General features: G+C 44.5%; 1 protein-coding gene across 6 annotated transcripts in view; it reads left to right on the top strand.

The window, feature by feature from the left end:
• Positions 1 to 25,585, top strand: part of stab2 (stabilin 2) — a 198,485-nt gene that overhangs the window by 108,442 nt on the left and 64,458 nt on the right. For all 6 annotated transcript variants that reach the window (XR_011346802.1, XM_069904271.1, XM_069904267.1 and 3 more), the window contains 15 exons: positions 598 to 651; positions 3,143 to 3,223; positions 5,212 to 5,370; positions 7,005 to 7,067; positions 9,292 to 9,387; positions 11,449 to 11,535; positions 13,161 to 13,272; positions 13,361 to 13,541; positions 14,105 to 14,198; positions 15,548 to 15,706; positions 17,385 to 17,480; positions 19,242 to 19,337; positions 20,185 to 20,232; positions 22,064 to 22,200; positions 24,197 to 24,308. Coding sequence is in view for 5 of the 6 variants with exons in the window: in XM_069904271.1 (XP_069760372.1) it covers positions 598 to 651; positions 3,143 to 3,223; positions 5,212 to 5,370; positions 7,005 to 7,067; positions 9,292 to 9,387; positions 11,449 to 11,535; positions 13,161 to 13,272; positions 13,361 to 13,541; positions 14,105 to 14,198; positions 15,548 to 15,706; positions 17,385 to 17,480; positions 19,242 to 19,337; positions 20,185 to 20,232; positions 22,064 to 22,200; positions 24,197 to 24,308 (1,575 nt within the window). In the remaining variant the exon portion in view is untranslated. The remainder of the gene's footprint in view (positions 1 to 597; positions 652 to 3,142; positions 3,224 to 5,211; positions 5,371 to 7,004; positions 7,068 to 9,291; positions 9,388 to 11,448; positions 11,536 to 13,160; positions 13,273 to 13,360; positions 13,542 to 14,104; positions 14,199 to 15,547; positions 15,707 to 17,384; positions 17,481 to 19,241; positions 19,338 to 20,184; positions 20,233 to 22,063; positions 22,201 to 24,196; positions 24,309 to 25,585) is intronic.

The raw sequence follows: 25,585 nt of genomic DNA, 5'->3' as shown, positions 1-25,585 counted from the left end.
GTGGTGGGAAACACACATTTATTTGTCAGTTTCTTTGTATGCACAAGAGAGCAAAACAAAAACTGCCAGAGGAAGTCAGTGCGTGTTAGCATCAGTGGGAGACCAGGAATGGTCAGGGTTTCGGGTTGGAAGTCTTCATCAAGGCAGGGACATCCAGCTGCTAGAATTTGGAGCGAGAAACGATCTGCTGGAGGAAATGGCGATCTCGATCTGAGACGTCAACCATTCTTCTTTTGCTGCTCCATCCACTCAGCTTCTCAAGGGGCTCAGGCCCGAAATGTCGGTCACCCTTTACTTCCTGTGGATGCTGTGTGACTTGCTGAGTTTCTCCAGCACATTTTTGCGCTGCATCCCCCCAGCAGGTCGGCTTTTGCTCCTGTAGCAGGCTGTAGTTTGTAATTTCCTTCGCTGGTATGGCAGTTCCTAACATTTTTGTTTTTAACACACCAACTAATGCAACATTATTATGTATTTATTATTTCCGACCCAGGGATAAAGAGGTGATAAATAAGTCTGTTCTCTATTTGCTTTTATCTGCTTTGTGAAGTCTTTGAGATGTTTGTTGGATTTGATAGCCTTCCATTTTTTTTTGTTTAGGGCAAGCAGAAGCTTAAAGAACTGGTGAGACATCATATCATTCCAAAAAATGAGGTTAGTTATTTACTACGCAAGCAATCGGATGAGAAGTCCAGCATGTAAGCAAAATGCTGTAAATTCTGCAAATGCAATGGAAATGGCAGTATTGGAAAAGGAAGTTGATGGTCAGTTTGATGATTATTATCAGTACAAACTTGTTCAGTTTGTGATTTTAGATTATATTTGAAACATCGGGCAGAAATGTCTACACACTGAACTTGATGAGATCATTGTTTAGACTGCAGGGTTCTGGATGGGCTCAGAGAAAGTTGGGCTATTAGACTGACCCATCTCACGAAATATGTAAACGATCCAGAAGAGGGGCCGAGTGTCGTGTATCTACGTTTGCTGATGACACCAAATTGAGAGGAAAAACAAATTGTGCAGAGGATACGGAGAGGCTGCAGAGGGATAGAGATAGGTTAAGTGAGTGAGCAAGAGGACAATGTTGGCAAATGTGAGGTTATCCACTTTGGAAGGGAAAAGTGGAAGATCAGAATTTAAATGGCAAGCAATTGCAGAATGCTGATGTGCAGAAGGATTTCAGTGCTGGTGCATGCAAAAGGTTGATTTGCAGGGCAAGCTGGCTATCAAGAAGGCAAATGGAATGTTGGCCATTGCTCGAGGGATTGAAAGTAAGAGCAGGGAGGTTATGCTGTATCTGTACAATGTACTGGTGAGGCCACATCTAGAGTCCTGCTTGCAGTTCTTGTCTCCTTACTTGAGGAAGGTTGTACTGGTTTTGGAAACTGTGCAGAGGAGTTTCACCAGGTTGATTCCAGGGAGGAGGGGTTTGGCCTGTGAGGAGAGATTGAGTCGTCTGTGGCTGTACTCACTGAAATTTAGAAGAATGGCAGGGGATCTTCTAGAAATGTATAAAAATCATGAAAGGGATAGATAGGATAGCGGTAGATAAGATGTTTCCATTGGCAGGGGAGACCAGAACTAGGGGGCGTAGCCTCAAGATTCCGAGTAATAAATTTAGGACAGAGATGAGGAGGAACTACTTTTCCCAGAATCTGTGGAATTCACTGCCCATTGAATGCAAACTCAGTAAATATATTTAAGACAAGACTGGATAGATTTCTACATAGATGGGGAATTAATGGATATGGGGAAAAGGCAGTTAGGTGGAAATGAGCCTATCACCAGATCCGATCACTCATGATCATATTGAATGGCAGAGCAGGCTCAATGGGCCAGATGGCCGACTTCTTTAGTTCATTTTGTGTCAACCCTTGGGCTTATGATACAGTTCTGTAAAGCTCTGTTTAGACCACACTTAAGAGTATTACATTCCAGTCACCTCATTATAGGAAAGAAGTCGAAGCTTTAGACAGGGTGCTGCCTAGATTAGAGAGCATGTCTTATGAGGAAAGGGTGAGCAAGCTAAGGCTTTAGAGTGATGGAGGATGAGAGGTGGCTTAACAGAGATGTATCAAATTAAAGTGAACAGCGAGCACCTTTTTCCCCAATGGACATTTCTTTGAGTTGAGGGGAGATGCCAGAAGTATGTTTTTTTACACAGAGAGTGTGAGTGAATTGCTGGGGGTAGTGGTGGAGGCTGGTACAATAGGGACATTTAAAAGGCTTTTGGATAGTGAGATATATGTCAGAAAAATAGAAGATTATGGACTGTGATGGAGGGAAGGGCAAGATGTGCCCAACACTGTGAGCTGAAGGGCCTATATATGCAGTACTGGTCTCTGTTCTCAGGAGGAATAATGGACTGTTAGCAAAATCCACATAAATCCACCTTTTCACAATGATTTTTGTTTCTGGACCTAATTTTAGGTTAAAATGATGTCAAGTTTATTGTCACCTGATTGTACAAAACACTGTTCTCCGGTCTTTGGTGCATAAGTCGCAGACACACAACCAGACATAACAGTCAAGCAGGTCAAGGATTCAACTTTACAAATAAATAAATATTTTTTTATAAATATAAGATTCTCAGATGGTTAGTGAGAGCAGTTCTTTTGGTTATTCAGCATTCTCACTGCCTGTGGGAAGAAGCTTTTCCTCAGCCTGGTGGTGCTGGCTCTGGTACTCCTGTATCTCTTAGCCTATGGGAGCAGCTGAAAGATGCTGTGTGTGGGATGGAAAGGGTCCGCGATGACTTTACACACCCTCTTCAGAAAATGATCCCAGTAGATCACATCAATCAGAGGGAGGAGGTAGACTCCAGAAATCCTCTCTACTACTCTTATGGTCCTGTGGATTGATCTCTGATCAATTTCTCTGCATTAACTGTTCCACACTGAGAAGCATCAATGTCCACTGATGATGGTTCCCGCAGCCTGTATTAGAATCCTTTGTGTGGAAGGACTGGGGGTCCAGATGGGGGAGTGGGAAGTAGAGTTAAATCAGTGTCACCAAGAACTTGGGGGTGACCAGCAAACCTGGGGGGGAAAGTATTGGGCACTGAGCTGGAAGTGCAGCTCACTGGATAAACGGAAGAATTAACACATCCAAACTGACGCCACCTTTTCTTCTCACAAATCAGCTGGAGGTTGCGAGTCTTCTCTCTTCATCAAAAGTTCTGAGCTTGGCAAATCAACTTGTGTCAGTGAACGTGAGCAGAAACGTAAGTAAACTCATAAACAACTCTCAACCCCTGCGATTAAAGTCTATTTTATTTTATAACCTTTAACTTCCCTTAAAATTGAACAAATACACAGGACTTTTTTTTTAATCTTACCTATCCGAGATGTTGGTGAGATCACACTTGGAGCTTTGTGTGCAGTTCTGGTGTCCCCAGGTGTAGGAAAGATGTGATGTTGGAAAAGGTGCAGAAAAGATTCACAAGAATGTTATCAGGACTTGTGGGCTTGTATATTGAGGAGAGGCTGAACAGCCCCGGGACCTTTTTCTCCCCGGGAGTATATGAGGCATGATTTATAAAATCATCTGGAACGTCGATAGAATAAACAGTCATTGTAAAAACACAATGCTGGAGAAACTCAGTAGGTCAATCAGAGTATTTTATAGCAAAGATAAACAGTCATAGATTTTCCCCATCAGAGTTGAGGAATCTAAAAGGGCTTAAGGTAAAAGGAAGAGATTAAATAGGACCTGAGGAGCATTTTCATGAATAATCTTGGTCAAGTATAGTCTAGAGCAGCCATTGCCCCCAGGCCACTGCATATTTAAGTAAAAGCCTTGTTTTCCTTTCACCTCATGTAACAGACCTTTTTTTTAAAAGATTTTTAATGTAATTGGTAGGGGAGAAGTACAGAAGAAATCAAAACTACTTCACAGGGAAGGGAGACCATAAACTTTAAGTAGGTTCCTGTGGGGGTGGAGGTGGGGGGGGGGGGGGGGGGCATAGCTAAACAATTCATCGTGAATGGCCAGCCTGGACCATTCATACACAGCAGAAGTGGCCAAAGGACGGCCCTGGGCCAAACGGGACCCATTGCCCATTTTTAAGTGCCTCGTTAGCGCAGCCAGAGCTGCTGTAACAGCGGCGTTGCCACTGGTGTGGACATGCGGGGGGGGGGGTGGGGGGGGAAATGTCAGTGCTCCCCTGTGGGGTCCGTCCACCCAGTTCGACTGCCATTGGTTCTGTACAGGTTTTAAACGGCCTTTTAAAGGAGCTGACGGTGGCAGGAAATGGCGGGGCCAAATGTTGTTTGGCCTGTAACTCCTTATATTTTTCTGTATGTGGCCCACAACCAAGGAAATTTGGCCACCCCTGATGTAGAGAGTCTTAAAATTTCACCTTAACAATGGGCATTTAAATTTTTTAAATTTAATTTAGACATACAGCATGGTAACAAGCCCTTCAGTCCACGCCAATCACGCTGACCAATGGCCACCCATTTACAAAAAAATCCTACATGAATCCCAAGTAATATTTTTCTTAACTCCCTCAAGATTCTACCACTCACTTACCGTGACCTCTGCTGTGCAAAGAATTCAGACACAAAGTTCGCAGACTGTACAACAGGCTTTAATCAGCTTAAACTTGTCCACACACAAGGTCTCTGTACCTTTCTAGCTCCACGTGCCCAACTGACTCACAAAGGGGGCTGGGTCACGTCTTTATACGGGCCAGTGATTGACAGCAGGCAGGTGGGGCCAGCCTCCCAGGTTGCCTACCTGCAGGAGGCTGGTAGGAGTGCGGCCAATGTAATGGTTGTAACACTGAGATCATTCACACTCTCCAGTGAACCTACTGACCTGTGCACCTTTGGGATATGAGTGGAATGGGAACACCTAAAGGAAACCCATGCAGCCACAGGAAGAACCATAGGACCTTATAGCACAGAAAACAGGCCTCCTCTTCAGAAGGAATCCCCTGCCAGTCCCAAAGGAATGTAGCTACCTCTTAAAAACTCTCCAAAATGGCTGGCTAGCTCACATGTTAAAGAGAAGGTTTAAGGATGTACAATATCTGCTGCCCCATATCTCACAAACAAAGAAATAAAAATGTACACACCAGAGGCTGCTGGGATAATGTGAAGTCAGCAATGCACATTGGCCAGTGCACGATGAGTTCTAGTGGTGCCTTTGCCCGTTGATTCTCCTGATTTGTTTCACTATATCCTTTGCTGTTCATTGTCTCTCCAGGGACAGATCCTGCTTGGAGGCCAGGGAGCAGTTATTGAAGAAGCAGACATATTTGGCAAGAATGGGAGGATCTTCATTATAAATGGTCTTCTAATTCCTCCGTCCATTGTGCCAATCCTTCCTCATCGATGTGATGACACGACACACAGAATTACCCAGGTAATGCGGCATTGGCTGAAATGCCGATTGGTTATTTATTTATTTGTTTAAAAAATTTATTTAGACAATAAGCACAGTAAGAGGTAATTTCACCCCACGAGTTTGTGCCCCCAATTAACTTGCAACCCCCCCCTCCCCATGTATTTGAATTACTTAATTTTTTTGAAGGTGATTCAGACTAAATTTCTCTAGGTTATCCACGGGCACTAGACTGTGCTTGTTATGAGATTCAGATGTATTGACCTCCTTTGGTAGTTTTCAGAGCGGCAAGACCCTTGGTTTGGCTCACCCCATAGCAGAGTGGGCAGGGAATGTAGGGCCATTCTGTTGTACATCACCAGTTTGATGATTTCCGAATTTAGATGTATTGTCAGAGTACATAGGTGACATCACATACAACTCTGAGATTCCTTTTTCCTGCGGGTGCGGCAGAATTACACTAATTGCTAGTGCAAAAATGAACTGCACACAGCGTGAACATGTAAACAATCAAAAGAACCGTCAACAGATAACACTTGCAAACAAACTGACTGTGCAATACAGAGAGAGCAAGAAAAATCAATAAAGTGCACAAGTAAAAGTCCTTAAATGAGTCCCTGATTGAGTTTGTTGTTGAGGAGTCTGATGGTGGAGGGGGAGCAGCTGTTCCTGAACCTGGTGGTGTGAGTCTTGTGACACCGACACCTCTTTCCTGATGGCAGCAGCGAGAACAGAGCGTGTGCTGGGTGGTGGGGATCCTTGATGATTGCTGCTGTTCTCTGACGGCAGCATTCCCTGTACATGTTCTCAATAGTGGGGAGAGTTTTGCCTATAATATCCTGGGCTACGTCCTCTACCCTTTGCAGGGGTTTATGCTCAGGGGTGGGTATTGGTGTCCCCATACCAGACCACAATGCAGCCGGTCAGCACACTTTCCTCCACACATCTGTAGAAATTTTCCAGGGTTTTGATATCATACCACCAAGACCTCTTCTCTTTAATGTAGATGTAGGTATCCCAATGGTCACAATCTTGGCACCCTATCCCCCTACCCATCCCTCGACATCACTACAATTAATCCTCTCACCACACCTTGTGGGAGCTTGTGTGTCAATCAACTGCGTGGTTTCTTCATTTCAACATAAACAATCCTTCAGAATTATTGTAAAAACACAGTGCTGGAGAAACTCAGCAGGTCAAACCGTGGACTTTACAGAGCAAAGATAAAGATACAGAACCAACGTTTTGGGCTTGAGGCCTTCATCAAGCTATGAATCATTATTTTTGCCACATAAAGTACTGTTTGACCTGCTGAGTTTCTCCAGCATTTGTGTTTTACTTCAATTGTGGTGTCTGCAGACTTTCGTGTTTTACTCCTCTTCGGAAGTATCAGGCTAGCCGTGAAGCTATTTGGAATATTTGTGAAATGTAAGTCTTGTTTTCCATGTTTGGAGATGTGGTTGGCTGTGCAGAAAGTCCCAAGCCACAAGTGCCTCGGATTTCTTCCCCAAATGTTACTCCACCTGTGCTTTGTAAAGGCCTCTACTATATCGGTAGTGTCTCAGAAAAGTGCATTGATAATGATCCTGTCTTCAACATAAAAGTTTGTATCGAATCTACAGAAACCTAAAGTTACTACATTTACCTCCATTCAGGGCCCTTGTGTCAGCTGTTCTAAAATTTATGACAACTCTTGTCAATCTGGAATGACTCCAATAGTAAGTGAGCACTTTTTTCATTATATTCTGAATTAGTGAATTCCTCATGGGGGTGACCTCATTCCACTAGTAAACCTAGATGCCTTGATATCGAAAATTGAGAATGTATCAGAGGAGAAACTGGAGATTTGTCCCAAGTCAGCATCTAATATTGAAATTAAAAGTATACAAAGATCCTTGCTGTGGTCTTGGGCCCTGTGCCCCCATCAGCGAAATCCTAAGTCTTTGACAAACCTCTCTCCCTCTCGCTCACTCGTGTGACTTGACCCACTACGGATTTGCAGCATTTTATATTTCCAACTTTAAACAATTTGTATTCTTACTTTTCCAGTTCTATAGAAAGTCATCAACCTGACTCTCTCTCTCTCTCTCTCACACTATATTTTCTCATCACTTTTCAAACCTCCTTAAAGAAGTTCTTCTAAACCAACTTTGACCAACCTAGATGCTCACTCACATTTGTCCACTCTCACTCATGACAAAGGATATTCCAATGTTAACAGTAGAGGCAAAATCCTGATGTAATGCACAAGACATCAGAGGAACACAGGTAAGACTTTAAATATTATTTCCAAATATCTATGCTTTACAGTTTATGAAACAAATATCCTGTATTTTGTAAAATCTGGTGCCCATATTTACAAAATGTGGGTTTGTATGCTTAATAGACTCTCTGAAGACTCGTTTCTTGGTAACTCCAATATTAGACTTTATGATATAAATGCTCTATTCCCTATCCCCTTGGCATTCCCCAGTCCTTCTTCCATTAATCTCATTTTCTTTTTCCTTCTAGGGGTTTTGGGAGAAGGGGAGGTGAGAGGGTGGGAAGGGGTTTCTTTTTATATACCACATGTATAACTTTTTGAAATAATTTTTGAATTTAATGTAATGTAATTATTATTGTGGTTTAAAATATTTTTAAAATCGATGCTTATTTAAAGGCTTTTAACGTTTAAACAAAAAAGCAATCAAATGCAAATTGTCAGAGAGGGACCAACAGTAAAATCACAGAGTACATGATGCAGCAGGGACATTGGGGCCCAAGGAGAGGATGATCCAGAATTTTAGAGACTTGGCTTATTACAACACAGGAGGATTCAGACTGTCTCCAAATTCCATCACTCCATTCCCCCTTTTCTGACATCTCTGCTCCCCTCTCATCCCCATTGGTTCTCCTCTGAAGATTTTGGCCACTTTTTTTGGACTCTGAGTTATTTGCAGTAGCCAATCAACCAAAGCAGCGAACCCCTCTTTGGGATGGAGAAAGAAACCAGGGCACCTGCGAGAAAGCCACAGAGTCATCTTGAAAGCTCTGCACAAGATCTGGATCGTGGCCAGGCCCTTGGGCTTATGAGGACGTAGCACCTTATGCTGCACCCCTGCACCACCTCACCAATAGAGTGAGTCACAGTCAAGAATGCAAAGGCACGGTGACCAGTAGAAGACTAAAAGATATTCTGCTGCCGACATCCTTCCTTCACCTCTCCCAAAGGCATTGATCCTCACAGGAATGCTATTTCAAGGCCATGAAACTTTGTAGATCAGAGCTTTCAGAATCTTGCTTTAAGTACATTCTCCATGTAACTAATTAGGTGAATCCTAGAACATTGAAATCTACAGCACAGTATAGGCCCTTCAGCCCACTGTGTTGTGCTGACCTAATAACCTACCCTAACAACTGCCTAGAATTTCTCTACTACATAACGCTCCATTTTTCTCAATTCCATGTGGTCTCTCAAAAGACCCTTTTGTACCTGCCTCCACCACCATTGCCAGTATGCACTGTGGTGATTAGGCATTGGTGATCCTCCTGACCACTAGAGAGCGCCAGAGACAGAAGGTCTCACCTCGGGTTAGATGCACAAAATGGATGCGCCCCACAAGGTCATGAGTTGATAATAAAATATAAATAAATCAAAAAGAACCCAAGTTTCTTTTTCACAATAGAAGAAACATCACACAACCCCCCCCCCCCAACTCTCTGTGTGAAAATCTTTCTGTGCGGTGCCCCCACCGCACCCCATACTTTCTCGCAAGCACCTTAAATCTATGCCCCCTTGTGTTAGCCATTACAGCCCTAGGGAAAAAAGCCCCTGTCCACCCAAACGATCTAAACGGCTCACCATCTCGTACAAGGCCATTGAATCATATCATTGTTTGTCGCTTTCCTGTGCAATTCAAAGACTTAAACTGGATTTTTTTTTGTGACTGCTCCTTGCTCCAGGATAGTTTTAAGAAAGGATGTGTTTACATGACCTATTTCATGGAAATGCAACTGCCAACTCATGGTTGTAGGAGGAACTGCCTTGAAGTTGTCACGGTGAGTTAAAAAAAATCTCTCAAGTTTCCTCTTAGCGTTCTAAATTCAAAGTGCTGTGGTGGCATTTGAACTCACTGGGAGTATTGGTCTCAGTGTTGAATTAATGAGCGAGAGAGGAGTCCAATGCACTGATGCAATGAAAGTTTTATTTGCTGCAGCTTCTCAGGTATATAACACACTCGATCAACAATTTAAGCTTGATAAGACATCACAAAGAGAAAAACTCATCATAGATATAAAAGTAAGAGAAAAAATATCAAGATTATTTTATTGTAATGTAAAGAAAAAGAGCATGTACTATTACACAAAATTTTCTGTAGTCTGAAGAGTCACCATTAATGTCACCTGATGTCCCTTACAGTGAGAGAGAAAGAGAAGCAAAAGAGAGTCCCTTCACAGTCACTGAGTGTCCGTGGATTTGCCTTCAGTGCTCTTGCAACCGCACAGGGTGCCCGTTCAATTCATCGGCAACTTAGACTCCAGATCCAAAGGTCTGATACAATCGGGAAGCTTTCAGCGCCCATTAAGGCCCTTCTGGAGCCTCCTTGCCTTCAGCACCCTGCCATACCCCAGTTCCAATGCCTGGTTCCCACGAGCCTGTCTCTAGCAGCCTGTCTGGATCCTTCAGACGCTGAGCCCTTTGTTGGGCCGCACCTCTTGTCACTGTCCTATAGGGTCATTTCCTTCTCAACGGTAGGGTGGGGGGAGGAATGTTCTCCCCATTTCTAGTGCCCTGTGCTGGTCCATTGTTTTCCCTGTCTGCAAGCCCCCGTGGTTACTGCTGAGCACAAGGATTTTAGGCATTAGGACCAGGCAGATGGACCCTGTGGAGGAGTGCTGTTTCTCCAGTTCCCGCTCTCCGCTCTCCCATGTCTGCACCAGTGGCTTCACTGTTAATACAGCTCCAGCAGTGCCTAAATATTTGGCCATTAGTGCAAAAAACACCCTGTGTCAGTTGTGTGGACTGCCTTGGAAAATATATTCAGTTTAATTATTTGGAATTAAAAATGCCCAGTGGATGAAGTACTCACATGTACAGGCATGGGGAGAGAGTGACGGTCAACTAGAAGTCTCTGGAGATGATGGAGAACTAGAGCAAAGCACAAAGGTGCTGGAGGAACAAAGTTCAGATTGACTGCCAGAGTACATCCATGACGTTACATACAACCCTGAGATCCTTTTCCTGCAGGCCAGGCAGAATTTTGACGTATCAGGAGTAGATACAAAAGAGAGAAATGTAAACAAACTGGCTGTGCAACGCAGAAAATAAATACGCAATCATAAATCGTGCAAAGTAACACAGACGGTCGCGCAGCATCCATGGGAAGCAGTGGAGAGTTGACTGCTTGGGATTCAGCTCTTCATCACAGTGACCTTCCGCTGAAGGTTTCTGACCAGAAACGTCAACTGTCCACTGCTTCCGACGGACGCTGCGGGACTTGCTGACTTCCTCAAGCACTTTAGTGCATTGTCATGGTAACAACGCAGCTGATATTTGACTAGTTTTGAGATTTTTGTTTAGAGGTACTGTTCATTAATCCAGACATATGAATCCCAGGCACACCTCTGCAGGTATGGAATGACAAGCTGATATCAGACAGAGTGACAATGAAACTGCTGGAATATTCCCTTCATAATGTGTGTGAGAGATTAAATGTAAATGTTACATTTTTAAAATGTAGACATGCAGGCCGGTATCAGGCCCTTCCGGCCCACGTGCCTGCGCCGCCCAATTGACCTACAACCTCCCCACCCCTGTGCATTTTAAAGGGTGGGAAGAAACCGGAGCATCCAGAGGAAACCCACACAGACACGGGGAGAGCGTACAAGCTTCTTACGGACAGCGGTGGATTTGAACCCAGGGTCACTGGCGCTGTCATAGCGTTAGGCCAACCGTGCCGCAGGGAGAGGTGTTAAGCTCAGCTGAAACCTAGTCTGCTTTATCTGTGTGTTTGACTCTTTCCTCAGTTGAGAATAGACAATAATAGCTATGAATTGGTGATGCCCACATTCCATGAATGAATGATTTAAGAATCTGATCTTTCCTGGATTGCTTCCTAGATTCCAAAGTGCTGTAGCGGATTCTATGGCCCCGAATGCAGGGTGTGTCCAGGAGGTTTCCAAAATATCTGCTCTGGCCATGGACGTGTAAGTGTTTTAGATCAGATGCTTTCTGTTTGGAATTTAAATCTCATTGTCATCAAAGGTTTTTATTGCAAAGCATACTGCAATTAATCATTTATTACATTAAGTATTTATCATTTCTGTTGCATGATGTTACATTGAATTACATGGAAATTATGCTCGACCCTTAATTTACCCCCTATGAGAGAAAAAAAAACCCAATGGGCACTACACAAATTCAAAGTCATCCACTACATCCAATCCCTGTGCTTGTGTTCGGCAGTAACCACGGGGGCTTGCAGACAGAGGTCCTTAAATCCCAATCAGGTCTATGCTGTGGTGGGCAGGGAGAGCTGACAGGGGCAATGTGGTGGGTGGGCATCAGAGCTCATTCACCTGGTTGAGGTGGGAGGATGGGCTTTACAGGTGTGGCGGGATTGGAAGCGGGAGACTGGAGTTTGGTGGACTCAGTGGGTGGGGAGCTAGGAGCAGCCGTGCAGGGCCCCAGAGATGGTAGTGACTTACCACAGGACAAGGGGGTGATCCCACACCACTCCTGCAGAGCTACTCTGCTGGCTCCAATGTGCAAATCTCGCAGGAATTGTAGGGCTAATTCAAGGGAGAAAGCCTGGTTGAATTACCAGAGTGATCCAAAATGCTCATTATTCAAATTCACTTTTCAAGTTCAAGTTTATCCAAATATACAACCAGATGAAATGTGTTTCTCTGGATCACGGTTCACACAAAAACATACCACAGAAGGCATGCAAAGGGGCACCAGTAGCCCACTGCCCCCACCAAGACAAGAAACTGAAGCCAAAGAGTGCCCCCACAGCGACATCTTGTGTCTGTGAATCTCACCGTTAACTTCAACGCTTCCTGTAACCTCTGTAGCTACACGGCCTCCTATCTGGTCCAATGGTGAGCTCAAGCTCACCATATAACCATATAACCACTTACAGCACAGAACAGGCCAGTTCGGCCCTACTAGTCCATGCCGTAGCAAATCCCCACCCTCCTAGTCCCACTGACCAGCACCCAGTCCATACCCTTCTAGTCCCCTCCTATCCATGTAACGATCAGTCTTTCCTTAAATGTAACCAATGATCCCGCCTCGACCACGTCTGCCGGAAGCTCATTCCACATCCCCACCACCCTCTGCATAAAGAAATTTCCCCTCATGTTCCCCTTATAATTTTCCCCCTTTAATCTTAAACCATGTCTCTAGTTTGAATCTCCCCCTTTCTTAATTGAAAAAGCCTATCCACATTTACTCTGTCTGTCCCTTTTAAAATCTTAAATACCTCTATCAAGTCCCCTCTCAATCTTCTACGCTCCAGAGAAAAAAGCCCCAGTCTGCACAACCTTTCCCTGTAACTCAGACCCTGAAATCCTGTATGGATAGGATGGGTTTGGGAAGATATGGGCCAAATACAGGGAAATACAGGGAAATGAGACCAGCCCAGGATCTAATCGTCTGCTCCAGGCTCTCTTACCCAATGATCCAACCCAGTTAGTGTGTCTCTAACTGGGTTAGATTGATAACCTCTAACTCCTTCCCTCTTTTCCATCTTCCCTGTTAACACACCAGGCTCTTCGTGCTGCAGTGATTTTTATGATCTAACTATGTCCCGAATGTTTGCTTGCAGTGCGTAGACGGATTGGATGGAAACGGCACATGCATCTGTGACAGCAGGTTTTACGGCTCAAAGTGCCACTTCTGTTCTGACGCAAACAAATACGGACCTGACTGTGACCAGAGTAAGTCTCCCTCCCAGCTCATATTGCATCGCACAGACCCGCGTGCCAAACTCTCACGCCTCTTCCCCCCTTCTCTCGTTCTCTACAGCCTGCCCATGCATCCATGGTAAATGTGACAGCAAGGTGACTGGCGAAGGAGCCTGCAAGCTGAATTCCTGCAAGGCTGGGTATGCTGGGAGGTTCTGTGAGAGGCAAACCACCCCGTGCGGGTCCAACGCTCAGTTCTGCCACGCCCACGCTAACTGTGAATACAAGAATGGCAACCTCAGGTACGGCAGATGTAACGTGTCAACTATCAAGCGGATTGTCACTTTGGGGCTTGTAAGTTCAGCATTAAATGTTAGAGGCACGGTTAGTACAATGCTATCATAACACTGGTGACCTATGTTCCAAACCAGCACTGTCTATTAGGAGTTTGTACATTCTCCCCATGCCTATGTGGGTTTTCTCCGGGGGCTCCAGTTTCCTCCCACCGTTCAAAATGTACAGGGTTTGCAGGTTAATCGGGTGTAAATGGGCAGCAGGGGCACGTGGGCTAAAAGGGCCTGTTACCACGCTATATGTCTAAATTTTTAAAAAACATTAAAAATATAACCTTGCATCTCTAGGAATGAAACTGAGTATGTTATTTATGCATATTTATATTATATTTTTCTGTATGTATATGACTGTTTTGTCTGGTTGTGTATTTACAGTCAGATGATAATAAACTTGAACTTAATTCTATTATTGACTATTATTGTGAGTTTGTAACTTACTTTGTGGGTGTAAGGAAGGAGTTGGTCTCTTGGTAGATAACTGCTTTAAATAGTTGATGATCTTCCCCTTCCAGCTGTGTTTGCAAGCCAAATTATGAAGGTGATGGATCATACTGTGAAGAACTGAACGCCTGCGATCGTCCAGACCAAGGAGGTTGCAGTCCCAATGTAGGTATAACTGAATGTTTGAAACACGAAAGTCTGATGACGCTGTATTACAGGAAAAATGCTGGAGGAACTCAGCAGGTCGCAGCGTCCATTGGAGGTAAAGATATATTAATGACATTTCAGGCCTGAGGCCTTCCTCAAGGTAAGGTCTCAGATCCGAAACGTCGGTTACGTATCTATCTCCTATGGATGCTGCGAGTTCCTCCAGCGTTTCTATGTTTATGTAACTGAATGTTTAACTATTATAAATTCCTGCTGGTGATGAAAAGATTGCCGGGTCTGCAGGGTGTGGAGACAACCGGGTAGAGCCCAGTTCCTGGGATGTGGAGCAACAAACAACCTGCTGGAGGAACTCAGCGGGATGAACAGCATCTGTGGGAGAAAAGAATGGTCAATGTTTCAGGCCAGAGCCCTCCATTGGGACTGGGAGTGAAGAGGGTTTCTTTGTTCATCAACATTCCTCAGTGCCCCACCCTTCACTATGTCTCTGCCCCCTATTTAACTACTCAAAATGCTTCACCAAATCTTCCCCTGACCCAATACATGATTATTTCTCAGAATCAGAATTAATTGTTCCAAACACATCTCAAAACTTGTTGTTCTGCAGCAGAATTGTAGTGTAGATATTACTATAAATTACATTTTAAAATAAAAATAATTAAATTAGTGCAAAAATAAGAGGTGAGGCAGGGTCTGTGGTTCAGGAATCTGATGGCAGAGGGGTTGAAGCTGTCCTTGTACCGCTGGGTGTTTGTCTTCAGCTCCTGTACCTCCTTCCAGAAGGCAGCAGTGTGAAAAAGGCATGGCCTGGGTGGTGAGGGTCCTTGAGGGTAGAGGCTGCTTTCTTAAGTAAAAGTCCTCGATGCTCATGATGGTGCTGGCTGCATTAACAAGTCTCTGTAGCCTTTTCCGGTCCTATGCATTGAACCCTCTACCACATGTGATGTATCAGTCCAGCATGCTCTCCACACTACCCCTGTAGAAATCTCCACGAGTCTGTGATGACATTCCAAAACTCTTCAAACTCCTCATGAAATAGAGTAATGGGCAAGCCTTCTTTGTTATTGCATCGACATGGAGGCCCCAGGACAGATCCTCAGAGATGTTGACACCCAGAAAGTTGAAGTTCATAACCCTTACCACTGCTGAGCCATCGATGAGGACTGGTTTGGGTTCTCCTGGTTTCCCCTTCCTGAAGTCCACAATCAGCTCCTTGGTTTTGCTAACATGCTGTCTGACAACGAGTCCGCAATGGTGTTCATTTCCTGCTTGATCTTCCTGATTTCATCCTTTTTGTTCAACATAACACCAGCGAGGTCTTAATTTATCCCTGCACCATTTATTCACAGGCAGAATGCATTACGATGGGAAAGGGAAGATTTATGTGCCAGTGTCTTCCTGGCTGGACTGGAGATGGAGAAGACTGCACTGAAATCAACAACTGTCTAATGAAGGGCCAAAGTAGATGCCATGCCAATGCAAACTGCATCTATGTCGGACCAGGCCAGGTAAACATTACTTTGTATCTTCAGTTTTCTGTTGCTTCTGTCTGTGGTCAATCCTGATTCAAGGTTCCTTCGAGTAAAAGAGAAAAAGAAGCAGAAGAGAGTCCCTTCAGAGTCACTGAGTGTCCGTGAATTCGCCTCCAACGCTCCCGCAGCCTTGGCAGCCACAAAGACTCCTGTTTGATCCATTGACAACCTGAGGTCCAGATCCAAACCTCCAACACTATCACGAAGCCTTCAGCACCTGTGTCCCTTTGGGAGCCCTTCTTGCCCTTGGTACCCTCTCGAATCCTGGTTCCCATGAGCCGTTCTCCAGCAGCCTACAGTCCATGTCGATTCCCCTGACCGTGTCACCCACTCCCTATGTGGGTCCCTCAGCCACTAAGCCCCTCACTAGTCCACTGCCATGATCACCACAGAACACTACAGCACAGAAAACAGATCATTTGGCCCTTCTAGTCTGTGCCGAAATATCATTCCATTAGTCCCATTGACCTGCACCCATTCTATAACCCTCCAGTTCTCTACCATCCATGTATCTATCCAATTTATTCTTAAAACTTGAGATTGAGCCCGCATTTACCACATCAGCTCGTTCGGCACTCACACCACTCTCTGAGTGAAGCTCCCCCTAACGTTTCCCCTAAACCTTTCCCCTTTCACCCTAAAGTCATGTCCTCTCTTATTTATCTTTCCCAATCTAAGTGGAAAGAGTCTACTCGCATTTACTCTGTCTCTACCCCTCATAATTTTGTAAACCTCTATCAAATCTCCCTTCCATTTAGGGTTGTTTCCTCTGCTTCTCTTTCTCCACGGTGGGTGTTCTCCCTGTTTACAGTGCCTTAAGCCAGTCTGCTGCACTCCTGGAGACTGCAAGCACCTCGTGGCCACTGCTGACCACAGGCGCCCCCATCTTGGGCTCAAACCTCTGCGGTTGCAGGATTTTACTTACAAACACCATCGGCTCCTTTAAAGCCTGTACAGAGCGGCTGGCATTAGAACCCAGCAGTTGAACCCTGCGGAGCAGCGCTGTGTCGCCGCTCCCTGCTCTCCTGGGTCCATATCAATGGCAGCACTGCCATTACAGCATCTCCAATGTCAACCACTTGATTCTGCGTCAGGAGGACCCAGTCACGAAACTGATGCAGTGCAGTTAAACAATTGCCTTATCAACGTTAAGTGACCTACATCAGAGGAACAGCACACGTAGCTTTCCAGCACTCGCTCCATACCCAAACCCTGCCTGGATTAGCAAAACCAAAATACCACAGCTGCTGGAAATTGAAAATAAAAATAGAAAATGCTGGAATCACCCAGCTGATCGGGCAGCATGTGTGGAGAGAGAAGAACAGAGTTAAAGTTTCTCACTAACACCCTTTCATCAGGTTCGGGTAAAGTAGATATCAAGCCATCACTCTGAAACGTTAACTGTTTCTTTCTCCCCAGATCCTGCTTGACCTCCTGTGTTTCCTATATTCTGTAATTTACTCTGATTTCTAGCAGCTGCAGTATTTTGCTTTTGGGCCCATCAATTGTGTCAGTTGATCTTGAAATAAACAATAAAAGAGGGATCGCTAGACTCAGTTATAATAAGTATTTTTCTGTGGGACAGCTGTATACAACTGACGAGCCGTTCCTGAACAGCATCCCGTAATTCTAGCAAACATCTCTTTGTCAACAGAATGACTGCGAGTGCAAGAAGGGCTTTCGTGGCAATGGCTTGGAATGTGAGCCGATAAATCCATGTTGGGAGAAAAACGGAGGGTGCCATTATCTGGTAAGTTGACCTAAACTTGAACTTTGCCAGATCTCTCTCCACAGATGCTGCCTCGTCCGCCATGTGTTTCCAGCATTTTCAGTTTTTATTTTATGCTTCCAGCAGGACATCACTTGGTAGCTGGGATTGCAAAGCATTACGTCAATGCGTTATTAACCAAGCTATTCTGCACACTAAATTTGCCGGGACCTTTTCCTTAGTTGGCCCTGCCTTTGCCTGAAACAAGAGACCCACTTCTAGGTTGCATGGAGAGTGCTCCTGCTATTTCCAGAAATACATAAAGTAATTCATGGCTTTGTGTGACCTTCAGTACCCTGACAGGAGTTCAGTCCCTGAGGTAGCCTACCCAGAGGTCCTTAGTGGGAGGACAGGCAGATATGTCCCTCTTCGTGCATTAGGTGTGCAAGCAAGAAAGGCAGGAGTATTCCTCCAGTTATATCCCCTTTCTCATTTATTTCCTTCTCCAGTCAAATTCATCTGATTTTATTTCATCCAATGAAGATAAGTTGAAGATGGTTAGTTTTACCACATAAGGATGAGGATACATATTATACAATGAGAGCACCAGTGACCAGGGCTCAAATCCGGCGCTGTCTGGAAGGAGTTTGCACATTTTCCTTGTGTCTGCATGGGTTTCCTCTGGATGCTCCAGTCACCTCCCACCCTCCAAAAAATACTGGGGGGTGTATGTCAATTAGGTGTAATTAGATGGCATGGCCTCATGGGCCAGAAGGCCTTGTTATTGTGCGGTATATTTTTTTTTTTAATTTTTTACTTATACATTAAAATATAAGGAGATAATAAATAGAAATGATAGATGGATAATAAATATTCACAGTTACCAGAGAGCAAGAAAAAAGTGGTGTTACATTAGTGCAGATTGACCTTTTGTGGTGTCTGAGCCGTCCCTGATTAGTGTAACAAGGGGAGATTCAAGAGCCTGATAACTGTGGAAATAAAACTGTTCTTGAATCTACAAATGCTGCTTTTCAGGCTTCTTAATTTCTTTTCGAAGGTAGCAGTGAGATGAGGTTGTGATCAGGGTGACAGCTGACAGCATCCTGCACACAGCATCTTCCAGCAATTCCAATCAGGGAAGAGATACAGGAGTATCAGAGATAGAACCACCAGGCTGAGAAACAGTTTCTTCCTACAGGCAGTGAAAATGCTGAACGACTGATTGTGTGTGTGTGTGTGTGTGTGTGTGTGTGTGTGTGTGCCCACTCCCCTTTCCCTCCTCCTCTCCTCTTCCCCTGCAACTCCCGCCAACTCCACCTTCTACCCATTTTCCCACATTCCAGATGCAGGGCCCAGGCCTGAAGTATCAATTGCCTTTACTTCCTATGGATGCTGTGTGACCTGCTGAGTTTCTCCAGCACTTCCATGTATATCACTTCTTAAGAACCAGATTAACAAAACGATCAGTTATCCAACAATTGTTTCATGCATGGAGCATTGTCCTCTCTTTTAAAGCAGGAATTATTTCTCAAATTTCCTTACAAAGGAGAAGAAGGCCATTTGGCCATCACTTGATCCAATCTAGGCCCCTACTCCTGTAAAACATTTATTTTGAACTTTGTTCAACCACAACATTCCTCCACTTGTCTCCTGACAAAATGTTTTTCCTTGCATGGCTCTCGTAATTTCAAACTAGCGACCTGAAAGAAGAGTATTAAAGTCCAAGAGATAAAAATTATTCTCTGGAAAATACATACCAGAAGCTGCAGATTTCACAATTAACTGCTTCCAATATTTTGGCAGGCAACATGTTCCTATGTGTCTCCAGGCATCCAAAACTGTACCTGTCAGCAAGGTTATGAAGGAGATGGTGTGATATGCTTTGGAAATGCAATTACGGTAAGCAAACCATCAAATATTTTGCTGCAAGAATATTCTCTAAAGCAGGCGTTCTTGATCTTTTTTTGGCTATGGGCCCCCTTCCCTGTGAAGCAGTCAAATTTTGGTTTCTTCCATAGAATCATAGAGCATTATAGCACAGAAAAGGCCATTTGGCTCTTCTAGTCTGTGCCAAAACATCATTCCTCTAGCTCCACTGACCTGCTCCCATTCCATAATCCTCCCATCCATGTATAGTTCCAATTTACTCTTGACTTAAGAGTAAGTCCACATTTACCACATCAGATTATTACATTACATTCTTCTACCGATGACATAAAAAACATGCAAAATATTTAAGTTAAGTGAGGTGAAGAAAACACTAAATCCTCCCTACATCATAACCCTGGATTTTTCTATGTGCCTTAGAGTCTCTTAAATGCCCCTGTTGTCCCAGTCTCCACCACCACCCCTGGCAATACATTCCAGGCACCTGCAAAAAAATAACCCTGATGTCTCCCCTAAAGTTTCCTCCTTTCACTTTATAGAGATGTCCTCTGTGCTTGCTGCTCTGTCCAGAGGACACCTGATTATTGGGACTGGGTGATGGATGGGGCATGAGGGCTGAGGGCCCTGTTTCTCTCTATGAAGGGACTAATAATGTGTATGGATGGTTTTTGTGAAGCTGCATTTTATGAAGCTTCATCTTAAGGTAGAAATGATTAGTTACAAATGTGACTGTATACCACAGCAAGGTGATGACAACACAGAGCTGTGTGAAATTCGTAACATGAAAACTCGAGTTATTGCTATTAAATAATTGAAGTGATTGCAGCAAATATCAGACTATCTTTTCTCTCCCTTCCAGGCTCTGTACTACATCCCAGAAGCTGCAGAATTTCTCAAGTGGGTCATCGTAAGTCCGACAAACGAAACAAAATGTCGACGAACAGTGCAGTTAAAAGCTCTGGGCCTTGTTCGCAGAAAGAATGTGGGTTTGTCAGTGAGATGTTTGCATTGAAGTCCCAGCCCGTATATTTAACTGCATCCACGAGGCTGACACTCCGAGCACAGAAAGCTGGGCCGATGGCCTATCCTTTTCTGCAGGAAGCAACAACAAATCCCACATGCTCCCTTTAAATGAAGATCCCACTTTTCTGATAAAGAACAAGAAGAACATAGAGGCAGAAGCAACTGTAGGCTTTTCTTTTCTCTCAATACCATGTTCCTGCACTAGCCCCATATCCCCTGGTTGATTGAGACAATCTCTTCAGAAAGCAGCCTCTATCCTTTAGTCAGAGGGTGTTAAATCTGTGGAATTTGTTGCCACAGATGGTTGTGGAGGCCAGGTCATTGGGTACATTTATTTTACAAGCACAGTAACAGGGCCCTTTTTTCCCATGGGTCCATGCCACCCAATTACACACAATTAACCAACAACCCCCACCCTCCCGGTAAGTTTTTGAACAGTAGGAGGAAACCAGAGCCCACAGGGAAAACCCACGCAGAGACTGGGAGAATGTACAGACAGTGCAGGATTTGAACCCATGTCACTGGCACTGTATCAGCGTTGCGCTAACTGCTACACTAACCCTGCCACCCATTTCTCTGCCTAACCGTTTAAGGCAAAGATTGATAGGTTCTTCATTAGCCAGGGAATCAAAGGTTATGGGGAGAAGGCTGAGGGGGGAAATGGATCAGCTCAGGATTAAATGATGGGCTGAATAGTCTAGTTCTGCTCCTATGTCATATGCACAGATGCACTGAAACTCATACTTGCTGCAGCCACGCAGGTACATAAGTTACAACAAGTACAATGTATACATTAAATTATTCCATGAGACAGAAATTAAATGAGGTTAGATAAATAAATATTCACCGTTGCAGTTAGTGCAGAAAGAGAGTGATGTTTCAGTAGTGCAGGCAGGCCTGGAGTAGTTTATGTTAGGGTGGTGCGGGAGAGTTTATTCACTCCAATTCAGAAGAATGAGAGGAGATCTTATAGAAACATATAAAATTATGAAAGGCATAAATAAGACAAAGGCAGGAAATTTGTTTTCTCTGGGAGGTGAGACCAGAATTAGGGGACACGGCCTCAAGATTCAGGGGAGTAGATTTATGATGAAGATGAGGGAAAAACTCTTTTTCCCAGAAAGTCATGAATCTGTGGAATTCTCTGCCCAGGGAAGCAGCTGAGACAACTTTGTTAAATGTATTTAAGGTTCAGTTAGATGGATTTTTACATAAAAAGGAATTGAGGGGAAAAGGCAGGTGGGTGGAGTTGAGTCAATGATCAGATCAGCCATGATCTCATTGAATGGCGGAGCAGGTTCGATGGGCCAGATGGCCGACTCCTGCTCCTATTTCTTATGCTCAAGAGCCTGATAGTTGTTGGCTATTTCTAAGAGATAGCGGTCAGGTCAACACGGGTTAAAATCCAGACCTGGCACAAGGATTTGGTACGTTCTCCCCACGTCTGAGTGGGTTCCTCCTAGGTGCTCAGGTTTCTTTCCACCCTCCAAACATGCGGGGTTTAAAGTTAATTTAGGTGTAAATGGGCGGAAGTGACTCCTACCGTGCTTCAAATAACATCTGAGCCGTCTTTGGGATGTTCCCAAGGGCCAGCATCAATCACATTTTGTAGTGATAAATAAATAATAAAATCACCCATCATGCAATTTCATCTTTGAAATTCCAGTTCACTGAAAGTTCTTTCTTCCTGACCGTTACCATTCTATTTTGTTCAGAATGCTTCTCAAAGCCAACTTCTTTCCAAATCTGCAAACATCACGCTGCTTGTGCCATCTCAAATGGCCATCAAGGGCATGGATAATGACAACAGAGTCTTCTGGCTTAACGCTGGGCAGCTACCCGACCTCGTGAAGTGAGTTGGTTTTCTTTCTGGCTCGAGAGGATGAAGTGAGGGGGGGGAGGGGGGAGGGAGAAGCTCTGAAAGGGGCTGACACCACGGTGAATGCCCAAACTCAGAAACACCCCAAAAGAATCTTGGGGTTTTATGTGGTGTCAATAAATCTGAACTTCTGCCTTTGCACTCCGAGGCCCCTAGTGAATCTGCAGTCCTAACAATTAGCCCCCTCTTTCCCCTCTCTCAATACCTTCCCTCATCCCTGCAGCAATTCACACCCAGAAATAATTCCTCCCGGGTTTTTTTTCCCAAGGTTCACATTTCCTTTTATTGTCATGTAAAAGTAACATACACAATATAGGCTGGATGGGGAACAAAGAATCGCCATTAGTATTGCCTGCTGCCCCTTGCGCTAAGAGAGAAAAAGAAGCAAAAGAGAGTCCCTTCATATTCGCTGAGTGTGGGTTCGCCTCCAGCCCTCCCGTAGCCTCTGCACCTGTTCGATCTATCAGCAACCTGAGCTCCAAATCCAAACTTCTGATACGATCAGGAAGCCATTAGTGCCTGATGCCATTTGGGAGCCCTCCTTGCCCTCAGCACCCTCTCAAATCCTTGCTCCGGTACCTGGCTCCTGTGAGCCAGTCTCCAGCAGCCCACATGGGTCGCTTGGTGCAGGAATGACAACCTAACTAACAGGCTGCTCTTGTACATCCTTTACCCAAAACAGAATATATCAGGTTAGTGCTGGAGGCTCCCTTGACTACACACCCTTTTCTTTATCGAATATAGATGCAGGAATAGGCCATTCACCCTTCTAGTCTGCACCACCATTCAATATGATCACAGCTGATCATGTGACCTCAGTGCCCTATCCTGCTTCCTCTCCATTCCCCTTGATCCAGAAAGGTCACATCCAACTCCCTTTTGAATATATCTAATGAACCAGCCTCAACAACTTTCTGTGGCAGGGAGTTCCACAAGTTGGCAACTGAGTGTAATTTCACCTAATCAGATGGCTTCCCATTCATCCTTAAACTGTGGCCCTTACCCTTGGACGGTGGCTCCTACCCTTGGACGGTGGCCCCTACCCTTGGACGGTGGCCCCTACCCTTGGGCGGTGGCCCCCACCCTTGGGCGGTGGCCTCCTACCCTTGGGCGGTGGCTCCCTACCCTTGGGCGGTGGCTCCCTACCCTTGGAACCTTTGACTGTGACCCCTACCCTTGGACCCTTCAACTGTTTCCCCTACACAGACTGTGACCCCTACAAAGACTGTGACAACTTACCCTTAGATTGTGACCCCCATACCTTTAGACAGACTGTGCTCCCTGCCTTGAGACCCTTGGACAATTGTGACCCCTCTCCTTAGTCTGTGACCGTTATCCTGAGACCCTTAGACTCTATTTCCCAATCTGCAGACTGTGGACTTTTTACGAGGTCCACAGTGACAAATATTACTGACATAATGAACAACTGACTTGTAAAGCAGGATCATAGCTTTAACAGCAAGAAAATAGTTGAAACATTTTTTTCCACCAGTGTAAGACAAAGATCCTATTGATGGTCTAGGAATGACTTGGCCTCACCAACTCCCTGCCCCTTCCATGCCCCCCCAACTCCACTAGTGAACGGTGGGTTTGTTTGAAGTGGCCAACAGAAAGTAAAGGAAAACCATATCATTTGAGCATTCCGCTCCATGGGAAGGACATTGGAAGTTAGGCATTTCCTCTACAAAAACAAAGACTCATCAAGTCAGTCAACATCCATGGGGTGAGAACCCATTAATATTTTGATTTCTCTGTCTTTTCCACAGACTTTGCCTGACTTGCTGAGTATATCCAGCATTTCAAGTTTTAAGATTTCCAATTCCGGCCATGTTTTATTGACTTCCACTGACACATTTTCTTGCTGCTGTGAACGTTTGGTTCCTTTTTGAGTGCTGCCATGATCAGTTTACCTACGTTGACTTGCCCAGACCTCATTTGCATTTGACCTCTGAACTCCTTTCTCTTGTAGGAATCATGTGTTGCAGGGAGTATACAGTCTTACAGATCTTCTGAACCTTTCATCTAATTCGCTCCCAACCATCGTACAAGGCAACTTCTTGTCTCTTGCCAACAAGGACAAGGTCAGTGTTGGGAAATATGAATTAGCCCCATACACCCTGCCCCCACTTTTTGGAGATGATGTTGCATTTCCTAGTAAACGGTTCTTATTGTGATTTCTTTATATTCCACCACACAAAGCTACATCATCTGTGCAAGCGCCAAGAAATTAAGGTTCAAAATATTGTATTTGTTTATTTACAGTTTTTACATAATTTCTGTAAGAGTGAATTTTTTTCCATATCTCAAATTTTTTGGATCATGGTTGTAAAATTGCCACATCTAGATGTTATCTGTATCCTTTGTTTCATGGATAGTACATTTTTACTGAGGTGGTAGGTGTGTTTAGCCTGGTATTTTCAATAGCCTTTTGCGCGGCCAAACCAAGACCACCTGCAAATTGGTGGAGCAACACCTAATATTTACACCTGGGCACTTGCCATCCGGATGGCATTATCTGACTTCTCCAGTTTCTGCTGGATCGCTCCCCATTCTCCCTCTCTTTCCCATCCCTCTGTCTCTTTTCCTCAAGTTCTCCACCCCCTTCCCTCTCTATTCACAGAGCCATCCCCTTTGCTGGTATTCTGCCCCCTCCCTTAGCCACCTATTACCACCTGCCTGTGGGCTTGTGCTCCTCCCCCTCATCCCATTCCTCCCCCCCCCAACCATTTGATCAGTCACCTGCCTACATTTTGCTCAGACCTTGAAGCCCGAAACATTGGTTATGAATCTTTATCTTTGCCATATAAACAACTCTGTTTGACTTGCTTTTTCTCCAGTATTGTTTTTACTTCAACACTGTGTCTGCAGACTTTCACATTCTCTCTTTCTCTCTCGCCCTTTCTTTCTCTCTCTCATTTTATTTTTATTTTTCTCTCTCTCTCTTTCTCTCACTCTCTTTTGCTCTCTTTCACTCTCTCTTTCTCTCTATCTCTTCAACGTTCTTTCAGTAACAATCTTAACTAATGGGGTCGAGTGCAAATATGATTCTTATTCACAGAGTTATTAGCCTTTAATTTGAAGGTTCCCATTCATTGATGATCAAAATGTAGAATAACAACTACCATTAGCTGAACACTCCATCTTGGTTCATCCAATTGTATTTAAGAACACCTTTTACAACCTCATGACTTCCAAAGTATTTTACCTTATTCAGCACACTTTATATGCAGCAAGTTCCCAGGCAACATTGCAAGAATGCATCTGTTATCAGTTTTAGCGATGGGGTTTAGAGTTTGTTCAGGATGCTGGGGCTATCTCTTGGTCTCTTCAGATTAAAGCCATGGGGTTGTGCCACCAG

The sequence above is a fragment of the Narcine bancroftii genome, chromosome 11 (assembly GCF_036971445.1).
Source record: "Narcine bancroftii isolate sNarBan1 chromosome 11, sNarBan1.hap1, whole genome shotgun sequence".
Lineage (NCBI taxonomy): Eukaryota > Metazoa > Chordata > Chondrichthyes > Torpediniformes > Narcinidae > Narcine > Narcine bancroftii.
The sequence above is the reverse complement of the archived record's forward strand: the minus strand, read 5'-3'. Positions and strand labels throughout refer to the sequence as shown.